The sequence below is a fragment of the Phycodurus eques genome, chromosome 16, assembly GCF_024500275.1.
Source record: "Phycodurus eques isolate BA_2022a chromosome 16, UOR_Pequ_1.1, whole genome shotgun sequence".
In the NCBI taxonomy this organism is placed as follows: domain Eukaryota; kingdom Metazoa; phylum Chordata; class Actinopteri; order Syngnathiformes; family Syngnathidae; genus Phycodurus; species Phycodurus eques.
In genome coordinates, this window is record NC_084540.1 from 2,953,742 (window position 1) to 2,978,167 (window position 24,426).

General features: G+C 43.1%; 3 protein-coding genes across 11 annotated transcripts; 2 read left to right on the forward strand and 1 right to left on the reverse strand.

The window, feature by feature from the left end:
• The first annotated feature begins 406 nt into the window (after positions 1 to 406).
• On the forward strand, positions 407 to 7,954 carry alg1 (ALG1 chitobiosyldiphosphodolichol beta-mannosyltransferase). 4 transcript variants are annotated; one of them, XM_061700986.1, is made up of 13 exons: positions 407 to 711; positions 780 to 857; positions 1,310 to 1,413; positions 1,506 to 1,654; positions 2,480 to 2,569; positions 2,885 to 2,998; positions 5,175 to 5,293; positions 5,484 to 5,522; positions 5,594 to 5,653; positions 5,721 to 5,831; positions 6,573 to 6,687; positions 6,803 to 6,878; positions 6,949 to 7,954. In XM_061700986.1, the coding sequence occupies exons 1-13, from the start codon at positions 417 to 419 to the stop codon at positions 7,093 to 7,095; spliced, it is 1,497 nt and encodes a 498-aa protein (XP_061556970.1). In that variant the 5' UTR covers positions 407 to 416; the 3' UTR covers positions 7,096 to 7,954. The 4 variants fall into 4 exon arrangements, with proteins under 4 accessions (XP_061556970.1, XP_061556971.1, XP_061556972.1 ...); XM_061700987.1 differs by having other exon boundaries at positions 5,178 to 5,293; XM_061700988.1 differs by lacking the exon at positions 407 to 711 and having other exon boundaries at positions 775 to 857; positions 1,354 to 1,413.
• eef2kmt (eukaryotic elongation factor 2 lysine methyltransferase) lies at positions 6,159 to 10,341 on the reverse strand. Of its 3 annotated transcripts, none has more exons than XM_061700990.1 (8): positions 10,182 to 10,341; positions 9,913 to 9,975; positions 9,772 to 9,852; positions 9,591 to 9,692; positions 9,090 to 9,223; positions 8,775 to 9,028; positions 7,358 to 7,507; positions 6,159 to 7,292 (listed from the first exon to the last, which is right to left on the reverse strand). In XM_061700990.1, the coding sequence occupies exons 1-8, from the start codon at positions 10,299 to 10,301 to the stop codon at positions 7,186 to 7,188; spliced, it is 1,011 nt and encodes a 336-aa protein (XP_061556974.1). In that variant the 5' UTR covers positions 10,302 to 10,341; the 3' UTR covers positions 6,159 to 7,185. The 3 variants fall into 3 exon arrangements, 2 of the variants coding, with proteins under 2 accessions (XP_061556974.1, XP_061556975.1); XR_009770094.1 differs by lacking the exon at positions 6,159 to 7,292 and adding an exon at positions 8,066 to 8,239 and having other exon boundaries at positions 7,422 to 7,507; XM_061700991.1 differs by lacking the exon at positions 6,159 to 7,292 and having other exon boundaries at positions 7,420 to 8,239.
• A 268-nt stretch (positions 10,342 to 10,609) lies between these two features.
• Positions 10,610 to 23,086, forward strand: pigq (phosphatidylinositol glycan anchor biosynthesis, class Q). 4 transcript variants are annotated; one of them, XM_061701348.1, is made up of 13 exons: positions 10,610 to 10,695; positions 11,832 to 12,016; positions 13,230 to 13,577; positions 15,253 to 15,449; positions 15,521 to 15,652; positions 17,127 to 17,247; positions 18,447 to 18,573; positions 18,703 to 18,856; positions 20,443 to 20,554; positions 20,646 to 20,726; positions 21,275 to 21,389; positions 21,513 to 21,574; positions 22,057 to 23,086. In XM_061701348.1, exons 2-13 carry the CDS (start codon positions 11,864 to 11,866, stop codon positions 22,222 to 22,224), a joined length of 1,770 nt encoding a protein of 589 aa, XP_061557332.1. In that variant the 5' UTR covers positions 10,610 to 10,695; positions 11,832 to 11,863; the 3' UTR covers positions 22,225 to 23,086. The 4 variants fall into 4 exon arrangements, with proteins under 4 accessions (XP_061557332.1, XP_061557331.1, XP_061557334.1 ...); XM_061701347.1 differs by lacking the exon at positions 10,610 to 10,695 and adding an exon at positions 11,172 to 11,254 and having other exon boundaries at positions 22,057 to 23,085; XM_061701350.1 differs by lacking the exon at positions 10,610 to 10,695 and adding an exon at positions 11,193 to 11,254 and having other exon boundaries at positions 11,907 to 12,016; positions 22,057 to 23,085.
• Positions 23,087 to 24,426: the final 1,340 nt, after the last annotated feature.

The following is a 24,426-nucleotide window of genomic DNA, read 5'->3' on the forward strand; positions in this document are numbered from 1 at the left end:
GTCCGGCTAGTGACGTCATGAAAAAACACATGGGGGTTCTTATTTTTTTTTTTTTTAAATCCTTATGATGATAATGATTTCGACAAAATATTAGTGAACAAATTCTTTCGTCTCACCCGCGCGGACCAAAAAGTTGCCATGTGACGTCAGTATACGGACCAGTAAATGAGTTTTATGCAGTGTTGGGAAGATTACTTTGAAAATGCAGTTGGTTACAATTACAACCTCATTTTGAACATAAAATTACACATTACATGTTGTATATGTGTACATAAATATTACTTTTTAAATAAAAATGTTGACACCAGTAATCTTCATTCCATGTTTTCGAAGCGGAAGGCCAAAGCCCTGCGTTCCCTTTAAATAGGAAGCCCCGCCTCCATCTTTCCCTACGTCATCACCAACCCCAAACAAATATGGCACCGCCCGCTCCCAGCAATCCTGTTCCCATTCCCGCTCTTTTTGTCCTCATTCCGCTGTTCTTCTGGGCGTTTTGCGGCGCCAGTTCGGGCGTTTGGTGGCCGCTGGTGTCGGTGACGGTCGCGGGCCTCGCCGCCGCGCTGTGCCGGCTGTTGAGGCGGCGGGACGCTGACGCCGAGCGGCGGGTGTGCGTGTTGGTTCTCGGGGACATCGGCCGCAGTCCCCGCATGCAGTATCACTCGCTGTCGCTCAGTAAACATGGATATGAAGTTACTTTTGTGGGCTATTTAGGTAAAACACAAACATACGCGTATTTCATATAAATGTGATTTGTGTTCATTTAAATATTTTATGTTTAGACAGCAAACCTCACCGAGACGTGTTGAGGGAGGACAGGATTCACGTCTTCCCGATTGCGGAAGTTAAAGGCCTCGGAGGTGAATGTCTTATTCTTTTCATCCATTCATTTTCTTTAGTGCGCGCCCTCTTTATTATTAGGACACGAGCAATGGACTGGTCGCCAGTGAAGCACATAATGAGATCCCTGTGAGGTTGTGGTAGCTATTTGTGGACCATGGATTGTGCTGTAAGATGTAACCACAAAATTGTCAGAAAAAAAAAAGCCTACGAGAACATCAGAACTTTATTTGGGGTTATTCACAGGCACTTTAAACGGTGGCATGAGTGCGCTGACTCCCATTTGACAACAGTTTGAATGTGATTGGTTAATTCTTAACTCACTCACATAACTGGTCAGAGGGTGTGCACACTTATGCAATCCTATGATCTCAATTTGTTTTTTACTCCCCCTCACAAAACTATTGCAAAAAAAAAAAAAAAAAAGGTTTGGTTCTCATTTTTATCTCTATTTTTAATCATAAACGTCAAGGTGGACCGAAGATTTTGACGTACGTGACTAAAGTGACCGTTCAGTTTGCGCAGGTTCTTGCTGTGCTTCTGATGCTCAAGCCACATGGTCACATACTCATGCAGGTGGGTCACGTGACTCCGAGAGAGCCAATCACGACTGTCACTTTCCTGAAACTGACCTTCAGTTCTGGTGTTGTTTATGTTTCTCTTCCCAGAATCCTCCAGGTTTGCCGGGCATGGCATCGGCGTGGCTGGCGTGCGTCCTGCGCGGCGGCCGCTTGGTCATCGACTGGCACAACTACGGTTACACCATCATGGCGCTCCACCACGGCGACTCGCACCCGCTGGTGCGCCTGGCAAAGTGGTCAGTGCCTTCCGTGCCACGTTTATCATGATGGAGACGTTCCAGACCAACCCGCGATAAGTGAACATTTAAATCCAAGATACGGAAAGAGCGTGATAAAACATTTTTTTTAATATCTATATGTAGTTTTATAGTTTTTCCCAGGCACTTTGAACACATTTGAACTTGTTAAATCAAACTCAAAAGTATTCCTTAGCACCTGTTGTCACTCTCTCACTCACACAGTTCTCCAAATAATGATATGTATCATGCGAAACGCCGTAGATGGGCTAATGGAAATGAGCATAAATGCTACGGTGATTATAAACCTTCAAACAACTGCTACTTTAGCACACGTGGCGCAGCAATCCATACTAAAAGGGCATCGAACAATACACTCACTAATGCTGGGCGATATATCGAGAAGCTCGATTTGATCTTGTCGCAATTTAAAAAAAAAAAAAAAAAAGGAAATTCAGACAAATTGTTCTGGAAGTGAAGTTCTATAGGATGGCAGCTCTGCAGTCAAAGCCATAAATGCAATTCTACGAATAATTGTCATCATTATTTCGACTGGTGTTTCACTTTTCGGGCTTGTGTTACTCATTTCATGTAAATCAATTTGGTCTGGTCCAGTTTTAAACATTTCTAAACTTGAATACAATAAATATCCAGTCTTATGGAATATCGACATTAGGAGGGGAAAAAAAAAAAACGTGATGTCAAATTTAGGCCATATCGCCCAGCGCTAACTCGCTGGCGTATATTCTCTCCGCTCTGTGGAAACAACTAATTACTACAGCTTAATGACGGAACAGAAGAATAGCGCGGTTCTTCTTCCCGCAGGTACGAGCATGTCTTCGGTCCTCTGGCATCTCAGCACTTGTGTGTGACCAACGCCATGAAGGAAGACCTGCGCAGGAACTGGGGCATCAAGTAGGATTTGGGGCTCATGACGCTCAGTTTGTATAACGGTTTAAAGGTGAACTGGAACTGTGAGGGAATTTGGATGTTTCTGCATGATAGCGCTTCAGACAGTTTAGCGTGTAGCTTGAAAGCAGCTCTGGATCTTCACTCAGCCTGGCTCTCAGGTCATGGTGGAGAAACTGTTGCGGGGGTTGGTTGTTAATGTCATTTCACCCCACTGTTACATCACAGTAGGTCAACCTCAAGAAAGGCTTGCTCGGGGACACGTTTTCAAAAATAGATAAAAGATTTGGAGTGTTTAATTGAACACTTTGCTCTCTGCAGAGCGACCACTCTCTATGACAGACCGGCGGCCATATTCGGAGAGACGCCGCCGGAGACGCGGCACGAACTTTTTGTGGAACTTGCGCGCACGCTTCCTGCTTTTCGACATAGCAGGTAAGTGCTACAATACGAAAAAACACCTGCACGTTATTTCAAATCAACAATTGTACGTTTCGTATGAAGTGTGAGCTTACAATTAGTAGAAGACAATGTACTGCACTCAGTGTCTGGTCAATACAATTTCTCCTCTCGTAAGATAAATGGTAATTGTTGGTCAAGTAATTGTCAACAATTGTATGTTATCAGGAGACGACTCATGTTTAGTGTCGACTTGGAAGTAGTTTTAATTCTGCTTCTAGTTACTGTTTTGGTTAGAGTTACAATCCAGTTGTAGTTGTGCTTCCAGTTTTAGTTGCAGTACCAGTTCCAGTTTCAGTTATGGCACAACTACCAGTTGGCGTGTTCAATACTTGTTCCTGTGTCATTTCACATTATTACACACAACTTAATTTCTGATCTTATTTGTTCTACTTTCTTTGTACGTATGGATTACTTGGGTTGTTCCCAACGTCTGGTGAAATATATTTAATGAGAAAAATGGTGACGTGTTAAATACAAGTAGAACAAATAAGATCAGAAATTAAGTTGTGTGTAATAATGTGAAATGACACAGGAACAAGTATTGAACACGCCAACTGGTAGTTAGTTAATACTTTGTACAAAAGCCTTTGTTTGCAATGACAGCTTCAAGACGCCTCCTGTACGGAGAAACTAGTCGCATGCATTGCTCTGGTGTGTGGTTTGGCCCATTCCTCCACACAAGTAGTCTTCAAATCTTGAAGGTTCCGTGGGCTTCTTCTATGGACCTTGAGTTTCAGTTCTTTCCATAGATTTTCAATTGGATTCAAATCAGGTGATTGGCTGGGCCATTCTAGCAGCTTTATTTTTTTTTCTTTCTTTGAAACCATTTGAGAGTTTCCTTGGCAGTATGTTTCGGATCATTGTCCTGCTGAAATGTCCGCCCTCGTTTCATTTTCATCCTCCTCGTAGATGGCAGCAGATTTTTGTCAAGAATGTCTCGGTACATTTGCCCATTCATCCTTCCTTCAATAATGTGAAGTTTACCAGTACCATGTACTGAAAAGCAGCCCCACAACATCATTTTCCCACCTACGAACTTCACTGTTGGTATGGTGTTTTTAGGATGATGTGCAGTGCCATTGCTTCTCCAAACGTGGTGTGCATTTTAGCAGCAAAACGGTTCAATTTTGCTCTCATCAGAGCAGACTATATTCTCCCAGTATTTAACTGGCTTGTCCAAATGTTGTTCAGCAAACTTTAAACGAGCTTTGACATGCTTTTTTTTTTTTTTCAGCATTGGGGTCTTGCATGGTGAGCGTGCATACAGGCCATGGTTTTCCTTGTGACAACAGTACCTGCTAATTCCAGGTCTTTTTTAAAGCTTTCCACAGGTGCTCCTTGGCTCTTGGCCAACTCTCGTCATTATTCTTTGCACTCCTCTGTCAGAAATCATGCGAGGAGCACCTGATCGAGGCAAATTTACGGTGGTATGATTGGCTTTCCACTTACGTATTATGGCCCCGACCGTCCTCACTGGAACATTCAGAAGCTTCGATATGCGACTGTAACCAATGCCAGCGTAATGTTTTGCAACAATTAGTTTGCGATGGTCTTGAGACGGCACCTTTTTGTAGGCCATCAATTGGGACTGAACCAGCTGATATTTCTGTTTGATTATAGATCGATTTTAGGTGTTGTCTTGGCTTTCCATGCCTTTTTGCACCTCCCTTCATGTGTTCAATACTTTTTCCCTGTATCACTTCACATTTGTACACACAACTGTATTTCTGAGCCGGTTTGTCCTACTTTCTTTGTATGTATGGATTACTTGGGTTGTTCCCAACATCTGGTGAAAATTTCAGGTCAATTAGCACCTTTGGAAGTATATTTAGTGAGAGAAATGGTGATGTGTTAAATAATCGTCAGCTGCTGTATTTCCAGTTTTAGCCCACTTTCAATCCTAGTTCCAGTGGTAGTTTCTGTTCTAGTTCTGGTTCCTCGTTCCAGGTCCAATTCTCGTGGCAGCTGCCGTCACACTCGTACGAAACACGAGCCCACATACTGATCACAAACATACAAATGTTGACAGTTACTGTCGAAAATACTCTTTAGTCTCACGCTAATCTACCAAGACGTGATTATTTTTTTCTGATCCCGTTTAAAAGGATGTTCTGGTCAGTTTTCATCACAATTTGTTGTTCCGCCCCAGCAGTGATGAAGACAACGTTATGGAGAAGACCGTCTTCTCCGAGCGAGACATGGACAAGAACACCGTGACCTTGAGGCCTGATCGGCCCGCCCTGCTGATCAGCAGCACCAGCTGGACTGGTGCGTACACTGTGACTTGTTCTCTTTGGTTAATTGTGCCTTCTGCCATCTAGTGGAAGAGCATTGAATTTGTTCTGCCCGTCATTGGACGTTGCTGACATAGAAAGATGAACAACCACACTCTATTTGTAGTAAATGGCTCTATGCAATGTCTCCTCTTCCGGCCACCGCTTTGCTCTCCCTTCCGCAGAGGATGAGGACTTCTCCATCCTGCTGCAGGCTCTTCAAGGTAACGCAACAACTCTTCTGCTGTCGCACACCGCAGTCAAAAGTCAAGTTTCTTATTCTTGTTCCTGGCAGAATACCAAGAGTTCATCTTAACGGGAGAAACCCTGCCGCCACTTATCTGCGTCATCACAGGTACGGTTGACTTTCATGTCTGATGGTGAGCAGTGATTCACTTGTCTGTCTTTGTGTGCGTGTGAAGGGAAAGGTCCTCAGAAGGAACACTACAAGAAGATAATTGACCGTCTGCATTTGGAGCATGTGAAGATCTGTACACCCTGGCTGGCGGCAGAAGACTATCCTGTCTTGTTAGGTCAGATTGAAACTCTTTAAGTCGGGGGAGGCTACACTCGGAACAATTTTAAACATCGTATTGGCGGTGGTATTAACACCACCTTTCAATCGCTTAACTGTACTAAGGAAACGCGTAGGAAGCCCATTCAGACATGAGCTCCTGTGGCCTTCAACTAACGCCCACTCAAAACGCAGACTGGCTAGCGATTATCCAGTTAACACCCAGCCGCTAACTTGAGTCGACAAAAGCCGAGTGCACGCTCGTTCGCTGACGCACACGTCACTCCACAGACCAGGTCCCGCCTTTTAAAGCCACAAGCGCTCAAGTCGCAGATGCGGTGTGGAACGTGAGGATGGCGACCCCAAGTGGACAAAAATAAAACCTGCACCTTACGTGTAACAATGTGTTGTTTAATAATGCAAAATCAACTTTTATCTAGTTACAGTGGACCCCAGTCATTTGCGCTAATTGACGCTCATTATAATTGCCATTAAACAAAATGTGGAGAAGAAAACGCCCGTAAGCGGAGAATCAGGTCCCAAAAAAACAAAAGATGTGGGGGGTCTACTGTACTCGATTACTCAATGAGATAACCGGTAGATTACTCAGTACTGAAATATTTGATAGCTGCAGCCCTAGTGGTAATAAAAGGTGTGATGATGTTAGTGGTTGTAGTAGTAGTAAAAGTGTTGGTAGTCAAAGTAGTGGTGGTCGTATGAAAAGTGGTAGTAGTAATAATATTATTATTATTATTTTCAGGTTGTGCTGACCTCGGCGTGTGCCTGCACAAGTCTTCCAGCGGTCTGGACCTGCCAATGAAGGTGGTGGACATGTTTGGATGCTGCCTGCCCGTCTGCGCCGTCCACTTCCTGTGGTGAGTTTGGTACTAAAATGTACAGTGCAATGGAATGCTGTTCCCGGTGCTTCACTTTCATTTTTTTGAAATGCATAACAAATGATCAAAAAGAATGGTCTTGGTTCCCTCTCAGCCTAAAAGAGCTGGTGAAGCACGAGCACAACGGTCTGATCTTCTCAGACGGCCCGCAGTTGGCCCGGCAGCTCAAGGTGGCACCGTAATCACTTCATTCAAAACAATTAAAATAATCCACGAGTAATTTTAACTTTGTATTTCCAGACTCTCCTGTCAGACTTCCCCAGCAACGACAGCAAGCTGCGCGCATTCAGGAAGAACCTCCACGCCAGCCGGGGGAAGCGCTGGGACGACAACTGGGACCAACAGGTCCTCCCACTCTTATCCTCATCCTCCTCTTCTTTTTCATGATGCACAGGGAGTCGAACCACACTTACAGCAACGGTGAATTGTTACTGAACATTCCCTTAAAGCAGACACTTTTGTAAATAATAAAAAACTTTATTGACCCGCAAGCAACTGGACGAGCTCTATTTCAGATTCTCTGCTGTACTCAAAGACGCGCTTGACAGCGCCACTCATCACCCGGTGGCCAATTCCAGCATCACCTGTCAAGCGAACTTTGTTAGACACGATCGGCCAATCGGTGTGAGAGGTTGCGTCTTCGCCTTACTCAGATTGTGCTTGAAGCCAGCGTACGTCCGCGGGTTCCTCACAGTGGAGCAGATGAAAACCTCGGCGGGAACCCGACAACCACGCTGCCTCAGGATCTTGGACAGAAGCTGGACCAGAACCGCAACCACGTCGGGGTCGTACACCACATCTGCAACACGCACAGAGGAATCAATACACTTGGCACAGAAGTATAAATATTCCAGGACATGTACAGTGCTGTGAAAAAGTATTGGCCCCCCCTCTCAAATTCTTCGATTTTTGCATCGTTTCCCCACTTTAATGTTTAAGATCATCAAACAAATGTAAACATCAGACAAATAGAACCCACGTGAACTGAAAATGCTGTTTTTCAATTGGTCATTTCATTTAGTAAGGAAAAAGAAAACTTTAAATTTACCTGGCTCTGTGTGAAAAAGTAATGGCCCTCTAAAGCTAATAAGTGGTTGGGCCATCCCCAGCAGCAACAAGTGAAATAAAGCGTTTTCTATAACTGGCAATGAGTTTTTTACATCTCTGTGGAGCTATTTTGGTCCACTCTTCCTTGCAAAATTGTTTGAATTCAACAAAAAATTGAGGGTTTTGGAGCATGAACGGCCTTTTTGACTAGGCCGTTCCAATACCTTCATTTTTTTTTTTTTTTTTTTTTTTTTTTTTTTTAAAAAAGCCTTTCAGAAGTTGACTTGCTGGTGTGTTTTAGAACGTTAACCTGCTGCAGAACTCAAGTGCCCTTCTGCTTGACGACACAAACTGATGGCTGGACATTCTTCAGGATTTTCTGTTCAGGAGCAGAATTCATAGTTGCAATCAATCACTGCAAGTTGTCCAGGTCCTGAAGGAGCCCAGCAGCCCAAGACCATCACACTGCCACCACCATGTTTGACTGTTGGGGCAAGGAGGACAATTAACTTTTTCACACAGGGCCTGGTCATCTCGAATAGTTGTTTTTTTTCCCCCTTAATAAATGAAATCTATTTTTTCACAGCACTGTATGTCCTGTACACATTTGAAAACGTCTGACCTTTATCATTCCAGAATATGGACCCTGCAAATATGTAAAGCTTAAGCATTGTACAAGGGTGTAAACATTCTGGAACTAATTTTCGATAAACATTCCAGATCCTTTTTCTGACATGCTTCTAGAATATATGTCCCTCAAACATTCTAGAACAGCAAATATCTCATTTTATCTCTCGTTTTGGTCCCGTCTCCCCTGTGCGGTTCTTGGATTTTTGCTCACTCTTCTTGTGATCATTGTGACCCCACAGTGTGAGATCTTGCGTGTTTGAAGGTGACCAAATACTTATTTTCTCCCCATAATCTGCCAATAAATTCTTTAAAAATCAGACAATGTGATTTTCTGGAATTGTTCTGCTTTTTTCAAACCATTAATCCTGCATCATTGCAGAACATCAAACCTGCTGCTATGACCACGTCTGCACTGATGTCATTCAATCGTTGCTCAGTCACGTCCATCCAGTCCAGTTCTTCCACACTGACTTCAGTCTTGGTGTTGTTTGTCTTGTCGTTGAGTCCATTGATGCTCAAGTTGTGTGTGAGCCTCTGGAGGACACCTTGGTGACAATCACTGAAGATGTACGAGGACGGTCCACACAAGCGACACACGGCAATGCCAGTCAGACCCGCACCGCTGCCCAGCTCCAGAACTTTCCTACAAAGGAGAACTTCATGTTCATCAAGTCTGGAGAAAATTCTCTTCCACATTGTGGTACCTTCCGGCAAAGGTCTGCGGATGGCCCAAGGCCCACTCGGCCAGGTAGAGGGCCGCCTCCCACGTCACCAGACCCGTCGTCCCCTCAGAGATCAAAGCCACGCTCTCCAACAAGCCGACTGCGTCCCCGCCCGGCTAAAGGACAACATGGACCCAACTGCGTGTAGTTTGGTACTGTTAAAAAACTTCTGCATCCTTTCTCGAGGTCACTGAGTGTGAAGAGGGTGGATTTGGTACCATGAGAAGGTTCTGTATCCTTCATGATGTCACGGCGCATGTGTGATGTGAGTTTGGTACCATCAAGTTGGTTCTGCATCCTTTGGGATTTGGTCGATTGTGTGTGTGGGGTGAGGTTCGCACCGTGAAGTCAGTTCTGTGTCTCGTATAATGTCACGGAATGTGTGTATACCAAGTTGGTACCTTTATATCGGTTCTCTATCATTTGTAATGTGATTAAACAGGCTCTATAAACCTGTATGATTTCAATGTGTGACTTCAGTACCAATAAGTAGGTTCGGTATCCCTCTGCCACCTCTTGGGCTGCCACCACCTCTGCCAGAGCGTCGTAGAGCTCATCCAGAGGTTCGCACCCTGCAGCTTCCATCTGCAGATGAGCGTCACCATGACGACCGCATCCAGAAAACAACGGGACGGGGAGGAATGGGGGGGGGGGACACACTCACGCGTCTAATGAGCTCGGAGAGAAAGCACTTCCTGTAGCTCGGCGATGGCGGAAATTTCCGACAGAGCGAGTGAAGACACGTCTGACAGAAACATGAACATTAGACTTCATTTTGTAACTTATCAGTGTGTGCACCACTTACCTGTTTGAGGATATCTAAGATGACATTAGATGATTTGCTGCGTTCAAGGTCCTTTTCTAAAACCTGTATAGGCCAGCGTCTCAAATGTAGATGTGGTTATTTGATTAATTGCTAACATGTAGGCTTATTATGACTACGCCGAATTAAGGCAAAAACACTATAATGTGATATATCAGCATTTATTTTAGCTCAACATATTTCCTGAAGGAACTCCTAAATCCAGATATTTACGAACGAGGTTTGGCTCAAAGCAGGCGAGCAGTACTCACCGTCCAGGGGAATGAAACGAGGCGACTGGTAGCGAAAAAACACGACTGGAAACGATTTAAAATGTCACCTCTGTCTTGTTTCCTTGAGTCAAACTTTATTTTTGACTCCGCACAGTCCATCTTTTCATGTGCTCGCTTGTTTACTTCCGCGTCTGTCGTAAAAAGCGTCGCGAGAGTTCGAGAGCCTCTGGGTATTGTAGTCAAGTCAGTCAGTCTTGCTATATATTTATTTAAAACATGCATTCATTTTTTATTTTTATTTTTCCCTGTGTATTTTATAGCCAGAAACTATCGTATGATGCCTTAAGAATATGAATCCCCCACAACTCACAAAATATTCACCACAAAGTATGACAAGAAAAAGCATCATGTTAGCCTAAAACTGGTGCAGTTATGAATGCACTCCCGCCTTTTTTGGTTGCCGTGTCACTGCAAAAAGGAGATAAGTCACTTTACGGTTGGGTGACTCCTTATTTACTGACAGCAGAGTCAGTGGCAATCGCACTCGTTCACTGTGAGTAGAATTATTATTATTATAAAAATTAATATCTGTGAAAGAAAATGGATGGAAAGATGCTTGATTTCATAGTTCCACAATGATCTTTGAATGGATTTATTATTTTACGATTTAAAATGAAACTTTTCATATGAATTTTGAGGCGGTGGGTATGTAAATAGGAGTCACTGATTGTGTAGTGGTACATTCGCCTGACTTTGGTGCTTTCACGTTCATTTCTTGTAAGAATTATAGTTCAGAAATAAATTACAAGGACTTCAAAATAGGGAGTTACTTTTCAAGTTAGCTGGGATGGCCTCCAGCACGCACGCCCGCGACCCTAGTGAGGAGAAGCGGTGTTGAGAATGGATGGGTGGATAGAAATAGGTATTTTTCATGTACTATATGTGTAAAGTATGGGCAACGAAGGCGGACGTTATTCTCGGTGACACACACGTCTTGACTTTTGTTTCCTGTCGGAATTTCTAACGTGTGGGACTGTCAACAAACAAAATGGCCTCATAGCAAAGCGTACACTTATGGACGGAAGGTGAAACGTTTTGTGGTTGACATTAAGGTAAAAAATACAAATAGTACGTTTCCTGACATTATGACGCTTACATTACAAATATTAAGCTTTTTTTTTAATTGTGAAATAAAAGTCCCGTTTAATTGTAGCAGTTTGATCGACAGACCGTTAGAGGGATGCGAAAGCTCTGTCACGACGATAATAAACTGGAATTCCCGTGCCATTTAAGTGTTACAATTAAGGAAAATAAATGTTTACTGTGTACTCGTTCTTTATTTCTTCAAATAGACTAGCGTAACCTTTTGTAGTGCAGCACTAGCCTACTAAGTATCGGCCACGAAATCAATGAAAGTTGTGCCTGGGGTGCTCTGCCCTTCATGAAGGACAGTCAATGATGTTAGTACGTACACGTGCACCAGTATTATTCTAAAAACACACACCAAACAAAAACACAACACACCTTTGCCGTGACGTAGTGTGTGTTGTGTGAGTTAAATCACTGAATGTCCTTTATGATACCTCCGAGAGTGCATGTCTGGTGAGTTTGGTACTGTCGAGTCGGCGCTTTGGCCTGAATAAAAGACTAAAATGAGGGCATAATTTCACTTCTTTGCTGCTTTTGAAGGTGAAAAGGTATAAAAGAAAGAAGCATTAGTGATGGTTCTGAAGGTGTTCTTCCCTCAATGCTGCAACCTCGCAGCCAGCGGCCTGCTGGTGGGACGATGGATCCCCCATCACAACTCGGCCGTGGTGCTGGCCGTCATCCACTACCCGTTCATACCCAGCCACGTCAAACGCTACATACAACAGGTCAGTGCTGGTACCGTCGAAACATGCAACACACTATCAACAAATTACATTTTGATCCCACTGCCGTCTTAGTTCTAGTTATAATTCAGTTTTAGTTACACTTTTAGTTCTGCTTCTACAAACCCCAATTCCAATTAAGTTGGACGCGCAACCTCCATCCGCATTTGGGCTGTGACAAAGCAATCGTAGGGACTTTAAACATCTACAAAATCTTTCTTTAACACAAGATGCCACCACAAAGCCACCAAAGATGACAATACTCGATGTTAAGGCTTCGCTTGTGTTTTCATATATCATGTTTGTATAAATGAATGGAGTTCAAAGACTGGGAGATTGACGGCCAGATCGCATCAGACTCTGTATCGGTCTTCCTTGCTTAAGCTGCAGCCCGACTCCGGATAAGCGAAAGAAAATGGATGGATCGATTGAAGGATGGATGGATGACTTTTGTCCAAAGACACCGTAAAGAAAACATGAAAAAGACGTTGCTTGGATGGCAGCATATGTTTCTCCAAAACCTGTATGTACCTTTCAGCATTAATGGTGCCTTCACAGATGTGTAAGTTACCCATGCCATTGGCATTAACACAGCCCCATACCATCACAGATGCTGGCTTTTGAACTTTGCGTCCATAACAGTCCGGATGGTTCTTTTCCTCTTTGGCCCGGAGGATACGACGTCCACAATTTCCCCCCAAAATTTTAAATGTGGACTCGTCGGACCACAGAACACTTTTCCACTTTACATATGTCCATCTTAGATGAGCTCGGGCCCAGAGAAGCCGGCTGCGTTTCTGTGTGTTGTTGATAAATGGCTTTTGCTTTGCATCGTAGAGTTTTAAGTTGCACTTACGGATGTAGCGGCGAATTGTATTTACTGACATTGGTTTTCTGAAGTGTTCCTGAGCCCATGTGGTGATATCCTTTACACATTGATGTCGGTTTCTGATGCAGTGCCGCCTGAGGAATCGAAGGTCACAGTCATCCAATGTTGTTTTCGGCCTTGGCGCTTACATGCAGTGATTTCTCCAGATTCTCTGAACCTTTTGATGATATTATGGACCGTAGATGGTTGAACATGATTTGCAAATCATTGTATTCTGTTTTTATTTATGTTTAACACAACATCCCAACTTCATTGGAATTGGGGTTGTAGATTGATGAAGTTTGAGCCTCCTTCTTCTTCTCTCTCCTGGTTTTGTCTGTGTGTCAGATGGCGGCTCAGAGCCACGTGGATCTGTCCGTGTTGGGCTCATGGAGTCTGCCCCAGGATGGCGAGGAGGGCATGGACAGCTTTCTGAGGGACCTGAGCACCATGTTCCCCAGGCAGCGCTGGCTGCAGATCAGCCGCCGCCTGGGCCAGAAAGGCTTCACCTGCCGCCTGCTCGGATGCACTCGGCCACCAAAGGAGGTGACGAACAGTGAGGAAGAGAAGGTGGATGAAGAGGAGAAGGTGATCTTTGTCCACTACGAGCAGAGGAAGGTGATGTTGTCGCAGCTTCATCCCGTCCAGAACGGCGTCCCACAGTCCCGAGATGATACACTGTCCGAGTTGAGACAGGTACAGACATTAATGCCTCCAGTTTACAATCAAAACACAACCCAGGGAAGCTTCTAGGAGAATATCAATTTCGCTTCAGTTCCAGTTGGGGTTGTGTTGACATATGTTCAGCATGCATCCTGGTTTTCGTCATCTCTCGCCACCAAAGAGACTGGAGGACAAGAGAATTCACTCTGCGCATGGGTCGCAGCACATGAGCGTGTTTGTTTAAAGCGTAATGAAAGGGGTAATTCGCTCGTCACTCTTTGTATCTTTGTCACTGTGGGGGCGGGGAGGGCCGATAGCATGCACGCATGAGGAGCAAATTAGCAGTGCAAAGAAAAAAGGGGTGATTGAAAAGCAAAATGCAACAGCCGCGATGCGGGAATGTATTGGTTTCAAACCGAATCAGCAAGGTGAGCCCAAAGAATGCCAAATTGGATTTCGTCCAGACAGTTCAACTATCTCATCGGGCGTTTTGGTTCGACAAAATAAATACAAATCAACACTGCGTCCACAGAAAGTGCAGTTCGCTACGTCGCAAAAGAAACCCTGGCTTTTAATACCGTTGAAGAGCCAGCGTTTCGAGAAATGCAGCAAACGTTTGACAAACAGTTTGAATCACCTGTGAGAAAATGCGCGTAACAAAAGGCAGTCCCACAACTTGAAGTAATTCTAGAAAGCCAAGAGCCTAAGTTTACAAAATAACGGTCAAGAGAGAGCCAGAGTTTGCAGATGGCAGTCTGGCCACGTGTGCTTTAATGTGGCACTCAAACATGCATCGGAAAAAAAATAATTCGAGTCAAGGATGAACAAGCACGCCGTAAGTTGTTAAGAATACATAGGAAGCAATCGATAGAGCACAGTTAAGAGGCATTTGTAGTCGATAAAATTCATGGTATTAGCGTTGGAAGTGATGGAAAATATATGAGTTCTAGTTCCTGTTGTAGTACGATTATTACTTTCATCTTAGTTCTAGTTACAGCTACAGTTTTAGTACGAGTTTCATCTTAGTTTCAGGCTAGCTCTAGTTTTGATTCTAGTTGTACCTCTAGTTCCAATTTTAGGGCCAATCCCAATTCTACCCGTTAGCTCTTCCCTCTCGTCTTGCCCCTTCTTCCCGTTAGCCGTTCGTTTGGAAAGGCCAATATGAAGGGGTAAGACAAACCTTGAATACCGCCACATCATCACCCCTCAGCCCCTGCTGGTTGTGTCGAAGGCAGATGCGACAACTGTTTACATTTCCAAGATGCCATCGTGTGTCAAATGAATGTTACGATGACAAATTGCTTTTTTTAAAATTTACATTTCTGTGACAGTTTATGCAGTTTCTAAAGGTGACTGGTATTTAGTGTTTCCTACCACGTGACGGTGCATACATTTCAATATTTCATCTTTATCCACTCCAGACAAACTGGCCTAACATCGGCCAATAAAATAGCACCAACAACAACCGTCACAAAACACGTAACCAAACATTTGTAAACAAAACAAAAAATATCTTCAACAGGATAGAATAGAATAGAACTTTACTTCCACTTCCAGTTGCAATTTTAATTCTAGTGCTTAGCTTCAAGTACTGCTAATAGTGATGTTTGTTGTGTTCCAGGCTGAGTTGAGGTGTTCCGTACGGTGTCGAGCAGCGGTCCTCTGTCCTTGTTGCTTATAGTACGACGTTGTGTTGTTGGCTCTTAAGGTGTTTCACACGGTGTCGAGCAGCGGTCCCCTGTTCTTCCTGGACAAGTACGACGATGGTCCTTTGAAGTCCACCCACTGGCAGTCCGAGGGTCGTGAAGGCAGCATCGTCGTCGAGATCCTGAAACAGGCCTCTGTGCCTGTCTGCGTGGTCCTCAGCCGGATCCTGGCCGTGTGGACCTGGATCTGCAGCATGCAGTCAGGAGCTTTCACATGATATGCTACCCTATCGTGACATCTGTTGATGTTTGTGTTGTTGTCCTCTGCAGGGTCTTTGGTGTTTTCCCACTGCCCTTCCTCTGGTCCAAGTTGTCATCCTGTGTGCAGCTGAGCTACAGGAGCCAACACCTCAAGACACTTAGTTCGCAAAAAACTGCCGACAATCGCACGCAATTCTTCAGGTTTCACCACTACTATATTCTTCTTCGACATTGTTGCTCATCCATTTCTCTGCTTTTTACAAAATGAACAAGCGTGATGGCAGTCAAGCCGTAGTCCTTGTTTTATTTACTGATCTAGTTCCAATTTTAGTTTTACTACCTGTCCTAGTGCTAGTGCTAGTTCCTATCTTCGGTCTTGTTTCAGCAATCATTGTAGTTTCAGTTCTAGCTGCAGTCTGCATTCTACTTCCTGTTCTGGTTCCAGATGAAGTTCCGATTCCAATTCTAGACCTTGTTCCAGCCCTAGTCCTTTTGTAGTTTCAATTCCAGTTTTGGGCTCAATCCCAATTATATAGTGGGGGAGTCGCATCTCTGTGGAACCAGGATACTTTTTAGCCCCGCCCACAAAATCAGGAAACTTTAGAAGGTGAAAAAGAGTTTTAAAACATACCTCAACAAATCTGTACTTGTTGTTCTCAGTTGTTGCACGTTTTCAGCACTTCAAACATATTAAATGTATTTAGAAACAAAAAACACAGATATTCGTGTTGGGGGTCTTTAATCAAGACAGCAAAAGAGTCCATTTAAGGAGATGGAACGCCGCAGGTAGATGCCTCAGGCAAAGTGGTTCTGCCTCAGGACCTGGCCCTTTCGGTCGGAGCGGAATCCTTCACAGCAATGCATCTGGGGAAGAGGTCCACCTCGGATCTTGTCCCAGTTGGTCAGTGCACAATCCATACAGCAACAGCCTCAGATTTGGTTATCGCCACATAGCCCCCTCTCTGAGCAGGAGTGGAGGGGGGAAAGAGAAAGGAGAAGCAGCAGTGAAACAGGCCTACATGTACTTTTAACTTAATGCCAAAGTGTCAACATAAGTTGAGATTTAAACATTTCTACTGAGTTCGCAGCTCTAATATCCAAACATAACAAATATATATCTCATATCTCTGCATCGGATAGATTGGGCCGTATCTTAGCAATATTGCGGAGGTGAAAAACTCTTTTGGTTATACTCTTAATGTGCATTTGAAAGGACTGTGTTGAGTCAAATATAATGCTGACTTTTTTGCTGAGTCACTTTGGATAGTGGTACTTTTGCCAAAACTCAAGAGTGGCGTCCTTAAACGAGTGCCTGTGTCTAGCAGGGCCAATCAACAACAGCTCAATTTTCTCAGGGTTAAAAATCAAAAAGCTGCAAGATTGTTTAATTTCAACAAGACACGCCTCCACATTACAGCCATCGCATTGGGTGAGTTAGTTAGTTTTAATGCCATGTATGGTTGCGCATCATCCGGCAATAACGGTGAAAGACTTGTGAGGCGGAGGGGAGCAGCGGCGGTTTGGGGCAGGGACTGAAATGAGGCTAGATTCAAATCTTGCTAGCATTTTGAAAACTTTGCATAATTCCCTTTAAAATGAATCAAATAATTCTCTTGACCCACTCACTTTGCTCACGTGCATTGTCATGTTGCGTTTTGTTGTTGTACGTGTGCAGAAAGGCCAACGTGTTTGTGTCGTTCCTGGTGGACATCGGTCTGGGTCTGTTGCTGGCCTCCTGGCTCTACACAGATAACAATATTAGCATGATTGCTAACATGCTAGTGCCTGCTGCTGATGTAAGACACACCTTTGCACCTTCCTTTTCCAACGCGCACTCCGCACCAATAACTCACGACCACACTGTGAAACCGCCAAAGTGGAACGCCCCAAAAGTAGTCAAATTTGAAGTTCAAACAAGGCCAATCTTGTGAGACTCTTCTAGTTCAGTGAGGAGTGTGTTGTGCTTTTTTAATCATGACTACAACCACACAAACACATTGTTACAGTTCTAGTTCCAATTCCAATTTTAGTTCTAGTTGCAGTTAAAGCTCTAGAACATGTACCACTCCTAATTCCAGTATTACTTCCAGTTTTGCATTCGTGACAGAACTGCAAAAAAGTTCCATTTCTAGTCTCGTTCCAGTCCAAGTCCAGCTTCCCATCTTCCTTGTCCTAGTTCCAGTTCTTGCTCCAGTTGTAGTCCTTGCACTAGTTCCTAGTGCCGCAGAACTACCCAGACTAGACTAGCGCCGGAACTAGGAAGAACCACTTCCAGTTCTCGTTCCAGTTTTGCATTCTTTACAGAATTGCAAAAACATCTTTTTCTAATCTAGTTCTAGTCTGGTTCCAGTCCTCCTAGTTCTTTTACCAGTTCCAGTTTTAATTCAAGTTACAGTCCTGCTAGTTCCAGTTCCGTTTATAGTTCTTGTTTTCAGGATGGCAAAAAAAAAGTTCCAATCTTGTCTTATTTCCAGTCCTAGTTCCAGTTTTAGTTCCAGTTTCAGTTATAGTTCCGTCCTTTGTAGTAGTCACAATTACTGTACTACTTTACATCCAGTTTAAATGGTAGTTCCAGTTTTCATTGTAGTTCCATTTTTTGCTTTTTCAATACGAGTAGAACGGTGATTTCTAAGCTTTGTGGAGCCAAGGCACATATTTTACAATTGAAGCGTCGCACGGCACACCGACGAACAAAAATGTCACAAAAAGCGGAGACATTCATTACTGGCATCTAATAGAAGACCATTCATTTGTTCTGTCTGTTGCGATGCCACACTGGCATAAATAGATGAACGACGATACATTATTTCTTGGAAATAAATCATTTTGTCAGTAGTTATGTAAAATTTGATAATTTCCCACGGCACACCTGAAGCGCGCTCACGGCACACTAATGTCTTATATTTCCGTGTAATATTTTCTGTTAGCACGTGGCTAAGGACTGTTGATATTTTTGGACTGTGTTTTTAAGGACTGTTGATATTTTTATGGTTAGCATGTTGCTAAGGAGCTGGTGGAGCTGCTCCAGTGGCTAATGGGTGCCCCAGCTGGGCTGAAGATGAACCGGGCCCTGGACCAGGTGCTGGGCCGCTTCTTCCTCTATCACATCCACCTGTGGATCAGTGAGTGGACCTCACGCATACAAACACACACACACACACGCACGCACGCACGCACGCGCTGTACACGCATATACTTTTAACGTTTTTTTTGTTTTTTTTGGGACAAAACAGTGGTTTAATGTCTTTCAGATTACGTGCACCTGCTCTCTCCATTCATGGAGTCCATCCTGTGGTACGGCGGCCTGTCGGCATGCCTCGGTTTGACCTTTGCGCTGTCTTTGCTGTCCGACATGGTGGCGCTGCTCACCTTCCACATCTACTGCTTCTACGTCTACGGAGCCAGGTCAACGCGCTTCTATTAAGCGACTCACTTGAAGACAAACTATAACTTTAACTTTCAAAGGCTTTTTCTATCTTACCTTCATAACAACGTTTCATAATGTTAACGTAGAAAACAAGACAACCCTTGATTGTAGTAAATGTAATTGTCAGCTGAACGCAGGCTTTTCTCACATTTACCGACTGTTTGTGCTCTTTGAGTTTTAGTTGTAGTTCCAGTCTCAGGTGTACAGTTTCAGTGCTAGTTGTAGTTCTAGTTCTAGTTTTAGTTGGAGTACTAGGACCAGTTCACTAGTTCTAATTAGGGTTGTAACAATTCATTCATTACATCCATGTATCGATTTATTTATCTACGATCCAGCTGGATTGATCTGCGCTCGGCAAGTTAGCCTTTCGGACAAAAATATATCGATTGCATTTTTAATAAAATATATTTATGTATTTCTTTTTAAAGGTAACCAGTTGATTGTATCAGTACTAGGAAATAATGCATTAGATGTGTTTATGTGTTGTATTTCCAAGAAACACGCTTGTGATTCCTTGAACTTAGCTTTATTTTTCAGCTAGCACACAGAAGTTAGCACAACACTACTTTCTTCTTTGTCTCTTTTCTTCCTTGTATCCTGTCTATAAAACCCATCTAGACATTACTGTCTGTAGTGCCCTTAGTGGTTGGAATGAGACAGCACAGAATGTGTATGGGTTTTTTGTCTGGTGGATGGCAGATGTGAAGGTCAAGCTAGCACATACAGATGTTTGAAATGACGCTGCAAAGATAGTATAAACAATAACATCAATATAAAAAGCTAAATGAAACTATTGTTGATACAGTATCAAAAGTATTCATTGAATGTGCAATATCCAAAATCAGGTGACGTGCGCAACATCGTCAAGGTCAGAGAATCAAGGCAAATAAGACCTCATATAAATTAGATGACAGCTCTGTAATACAGTCTAGTTGTAGTTTATTGATCCAGTCCCAGTCGTCTAGCTAGTTCCAGTTCGATTGAAAGTTTCACTTTGATGCTCTAGTTCCAATCGTAGTCCCAGTTCTAGTTGTTTCAGTTTTCGTTTCCAGTTTCTGTTCATTTCTCCTATTTCTAGCTGGAGTTCCATCTTTAATTCTGGTGCTCAGTCGATTCAATGGATGGCAGATGGACTGTTCTGCTTGCCTTAGGAGGCCTTTTGCCTCTCGAATCGTAGTTCTGGTTCCAGTTTAGTTTAGTTTTAGTCCTAGTTCTAATTCTACTTCCTGTTATATTTCTAGATTCGGTTCCAGGTCTAGTCCTAGTCCTAATTCCAGTGAAAAGAAGGAAAAGTGTCTCGATAATCGTTCAACAAAATTGAAACTTACTGCGTTTGGTTTCTCGATACAATTTCAATATAAGTAATACTTAATTATTGAAAAATCACACTACATCCCTCCTTTGTGCGCTGCTCAGAATAAAGGATGCTGAGGCAGAAAAGAGGCTTCAGTGAATAATGCATTGACGCTAAATATAGCCTGCTCCTGTGCTGCATTATGAAATATGATTGCATATTAATTAGCTTCTTGTATAAATGTTGTAAAATATTGTATGAATGTGACAGACTGTATTGCCTGAAGATCTACGGCCTCTCTTCGCTGTGGAGGCTCTTTAGGGGCAAGAAGTGGAACGTCCTGAGGCAAAGAGTCGACTCCTGTTCCTATGACCTGGACCAGGTCGTATATACATGTTAATATTTATTGTTAGAAGCATATTCATGTTTAATATTACACAAGCACAATATGAACGTTATTCGTGTGATTGTAGCTCTTCATTGGTACGCTGCTGTTTACCATCCTGCTCTTCCTGCTGCCCACCACAGCACTCTACTACTTGGTCTTCACACTGGTAAAAAAAAAAATAATAATAAAAAAAAAAGTCACCCATTTTGGTTTAAAGTGCAACTATACTCCTCCCCAGATTTTATTATTATTATTTTTTTTTTCAGCCCCCAAAACCAGTTAAATTTAGCAACGTGAAATTTTGGTAGACATGTCAATCAATAACAACAACAAAAACATGTCAATCAAGAACAACAAAAAAGTCTTAAGAAGCCATCGGTGAAAAGACACAGGAAGTCGGCCATTTTGGTTTAAAGCGACCATCACAGGTTCAAAGTTGCCACGATCCTTTTTTTTTTAATGGAATTCATCCCTCAATGCCATTTCCACTTGACAACATGATATTTGTTCGACTCACGGGTAGACCCACAAAAAAGTCTCAGAAAGCCAGCCCGAAGAGACACAGGAAGTGAGCCATTTTGCTTTGAAGGGGCAATTTCCAGGCCTCTCTCAAAGTCACATTCCGACTGATTTCTATGAAATTTGACACAAATGTACTATATAGATGGACAACAGTAAATTCTGTGTGTGTGTGTGTGTGTGTGTGTTGTACAGTTGCGTCTTGTGATCGTGCTGTTCCAGGGCATCATCCACCTCAGTGTAGATTTCATCAACTCCTTTCCGCTCTTTGCCATCGGACTTCGCGTGTGTCGTCCGTACAGACTCGCAGGTTCGCCAACGTCCGACATTGTTAGCGTCATCAGCGTAATAACAAAATAATTCTTTTTTCCGTTGTTGTTTTGTGCGTGTGCGTGTGCGTGTGCGCGTGCGATGGACGCCACCTGCTGGTCAGAGGGTGTGAGGTTCAGGGTGCTCAGTGAAGAGCCGGGATCTGCTCTTCACTTGCTCATGGAGGTGAGACCTCACGTTATTTTCTTTTTTACATACATACCAAATAGCAGTTTTTTCTAAACCTGACCATTATTGTTGATTTGTATATTGCCGGCCAATATTATATAAAATATTAATATTAAGAATAGAATTTTAATTATGCATGTCATTTTTTGGTACATTTACAAAAACATTGTGTTAATAATGTTAAGGATTTATTTTGAATTAGTGAATTCATCGAAATTTTCATTTCAAAAAAGGAGGTTATTTGTGTATTCATTAATTCAATTCACTAATTTAGACAAAACAATTCTAATTTTGGAAAGGCATAGTGTATTCTTTCATGAAGTAACAGTTTTAATGAATATTGTTTATGCAGGGCTTTATTATGGATTCATTAAACAGACCAAGTGTAATGCAAATAAATGACTTAGTATACACAGTATAAACTTGCTCACTAACAAATAATAGCAATTACCCCGTTCCAATGTCATTTTTGTTGGCAGATTAACCCGCTGAAGAGCAGTGCGGTGGTTCACACGTACCGCACGCCCACCTACAGCTGCTACCCCAAAGACTCGTGGGGCGCCCTGGTCAAGAAGCTCTTTGTCGGAGAGCTCATCTACCCATGGACGTACAAGAGCGCCAAGGGCCACGCCGCCAAGGCCGAGTGACTGGCTGAGCAGGAGGAAGGAAGAACATGAAATGAATAAGTCATGGAATGGAAACAGACGGACGGCGGCGAGAGAGAGAGAGGACATGGAAAACAAAAGTGGTAGCCGTACCAAGATGCTGCCCACTCACTACAGCGACCAGTTAGCAGTTATCCAGTTAGCAGTTAATGACTTGGAAAGGGACCAATCGCGTGACCAGCGACACTCGCTTCTAATGAAATATGAAGCATAAATACTCCGCACTGACCTCCTAATGCTGAAATGTTTTCTGCGTTAAAGATGTATGACGCCCTTTGAAAAGAAGTTAACCCTTTTCTGATGTTATTTATTCACCTTTTAAGTTTGATATTTTTGTTAATGCTGCAATTGTTGCAGGTAATTTAATGTATGACTACTGTTTATACTAAACTGCAATAATACTGGAAAAAAAATCACATGAATATTATAAAGAACTAAATTGCTGATGCACTTAACTCCCCAAAAATAATTTGCTGTCTATTTTAAAGGTTGTTAAAAAGAGCTAATATTAGCCACCATGAGGTCAATCTCTAATCATATTATCTGACTTTTCTATAGTTTTATTATTGTAAATCAATGTCTTTGTGTTAGTTTAGAGCAAATGAAACAAACTGGACAAGCTGTGATTTTCTTTGATATAATAATTTAAATCATGTGTTAGGTTGTATTCTTGTCATGTGCCTCGAATAATGTTATTTTTAGTGCAATTAGTCTTATTGGTGACTGACTTGTACTCATTATTACTGATTTTTCTTTGATGTGCTTATCTTGAGCCTTTGCCATTAAACACGTCATCCAAATATGATTGAATCCCTGATGTCTTGCCTTTTCAAATGTGTCTCTTAAACTGCCAAATCCTATGCTATCGGTGATAATCTGATTTAACCAATTATTAGTGTAGTTTTAAGCCTGTCAAGTGCTCACAATGACACACTAGCACAAAGAAATGATGCTTTTTGGCGTGATTAAAATGTTAACACGACTACAGTAACTGTTTTCTTAACTCGTCGCGTGAGTATTGTTTCTCTCTTTGTTTAGTGTGATGTCATTTGATCATCTTGTTTCCAAGCACCATCTGCCTGTTGTTGACTGAGGGGGGAGAGGGGCGGGGGGGGGAGGCTTGATTGACAACGCTTATCGACGAATGCCGTCCCGTGCTTCCGCCTTGGTGAACGTTGCGACCAATCACACGAGTGTAAAGGCGGGGCTAGGAGTTGGTTGGCTGGATTGCGAGAGGAGCCTGCTGAACAGCAATCTGATTAAAATGATAAAATTAGTAAAATATATATTTTTTTATAATACTTGTCGTGAGTATTGCTCCTGTCTTTGTTTAGTATGACAATTTCACCCTCTTTGTTGTTTTTCCGTAACGTCTGCGTGTTGTTGACGGTACTTTTAATTGTCAACTGGGCTCGACCAATGGTTGCTCCGCCTTTATTATCAAAGAAGCCAACCATGCGAGTGAGAAGGCGGGACTTAAAGTTGGAAGGCGGGAGCGCAAAAGGGCGCTCAGCAGCGATCTGATTAAAAATTCAAAATAACTAAAAAATGTATTTTTTTTCAATAATCCATGCAGTTAGTATTTCTTCTGTCTGTGTTTGGTGGCAATATTTGATCGTATTTGTTGTTTTCCAGCACCATCTGCGTGTTGTTGACAAGGGGAGTTTGATTGACCGCTTCACCTGACCAATGGAGACCGCCCTCTACGCCTTTTTTTGAAGGCATAAACCAATCATGCGAGTGCGGAGGCGGGTACTCAAAGCTGGACAGAGTAGCCCAGCAGCGATCTGTCAAGCATCCGCAGATGCCTCACTGTTCTCGGCTTGAACCATGGCTCGGTGGAATGGAGAAACATGGACGTTACGGACTGACACGACGGAGGACGCGCACAGATTTTAAGTGGAAGTATAAATTTCCCCGCCGTGGTGCTCCCTCCACCCCACCAGTCCTCGCGCATAGCAGCGTTCCTTGGATGTGACGGACGGACGTTTCAGTAATCTTCGTACCCGCGCGAGAGGACGACGAGGACGGCCTCAAATCACGCAGACGTCGCTGGGAGTGGAGCTCACCAGGTTAGCATCAGGGGGCTATCGGCTAACACCGGGGTGTTTTTATTTTAAACCGCTGAGTCACTCGCGTAACCCGGCATGAATGTGAACAGCGAAGGTGTCTTTAAATACTTTT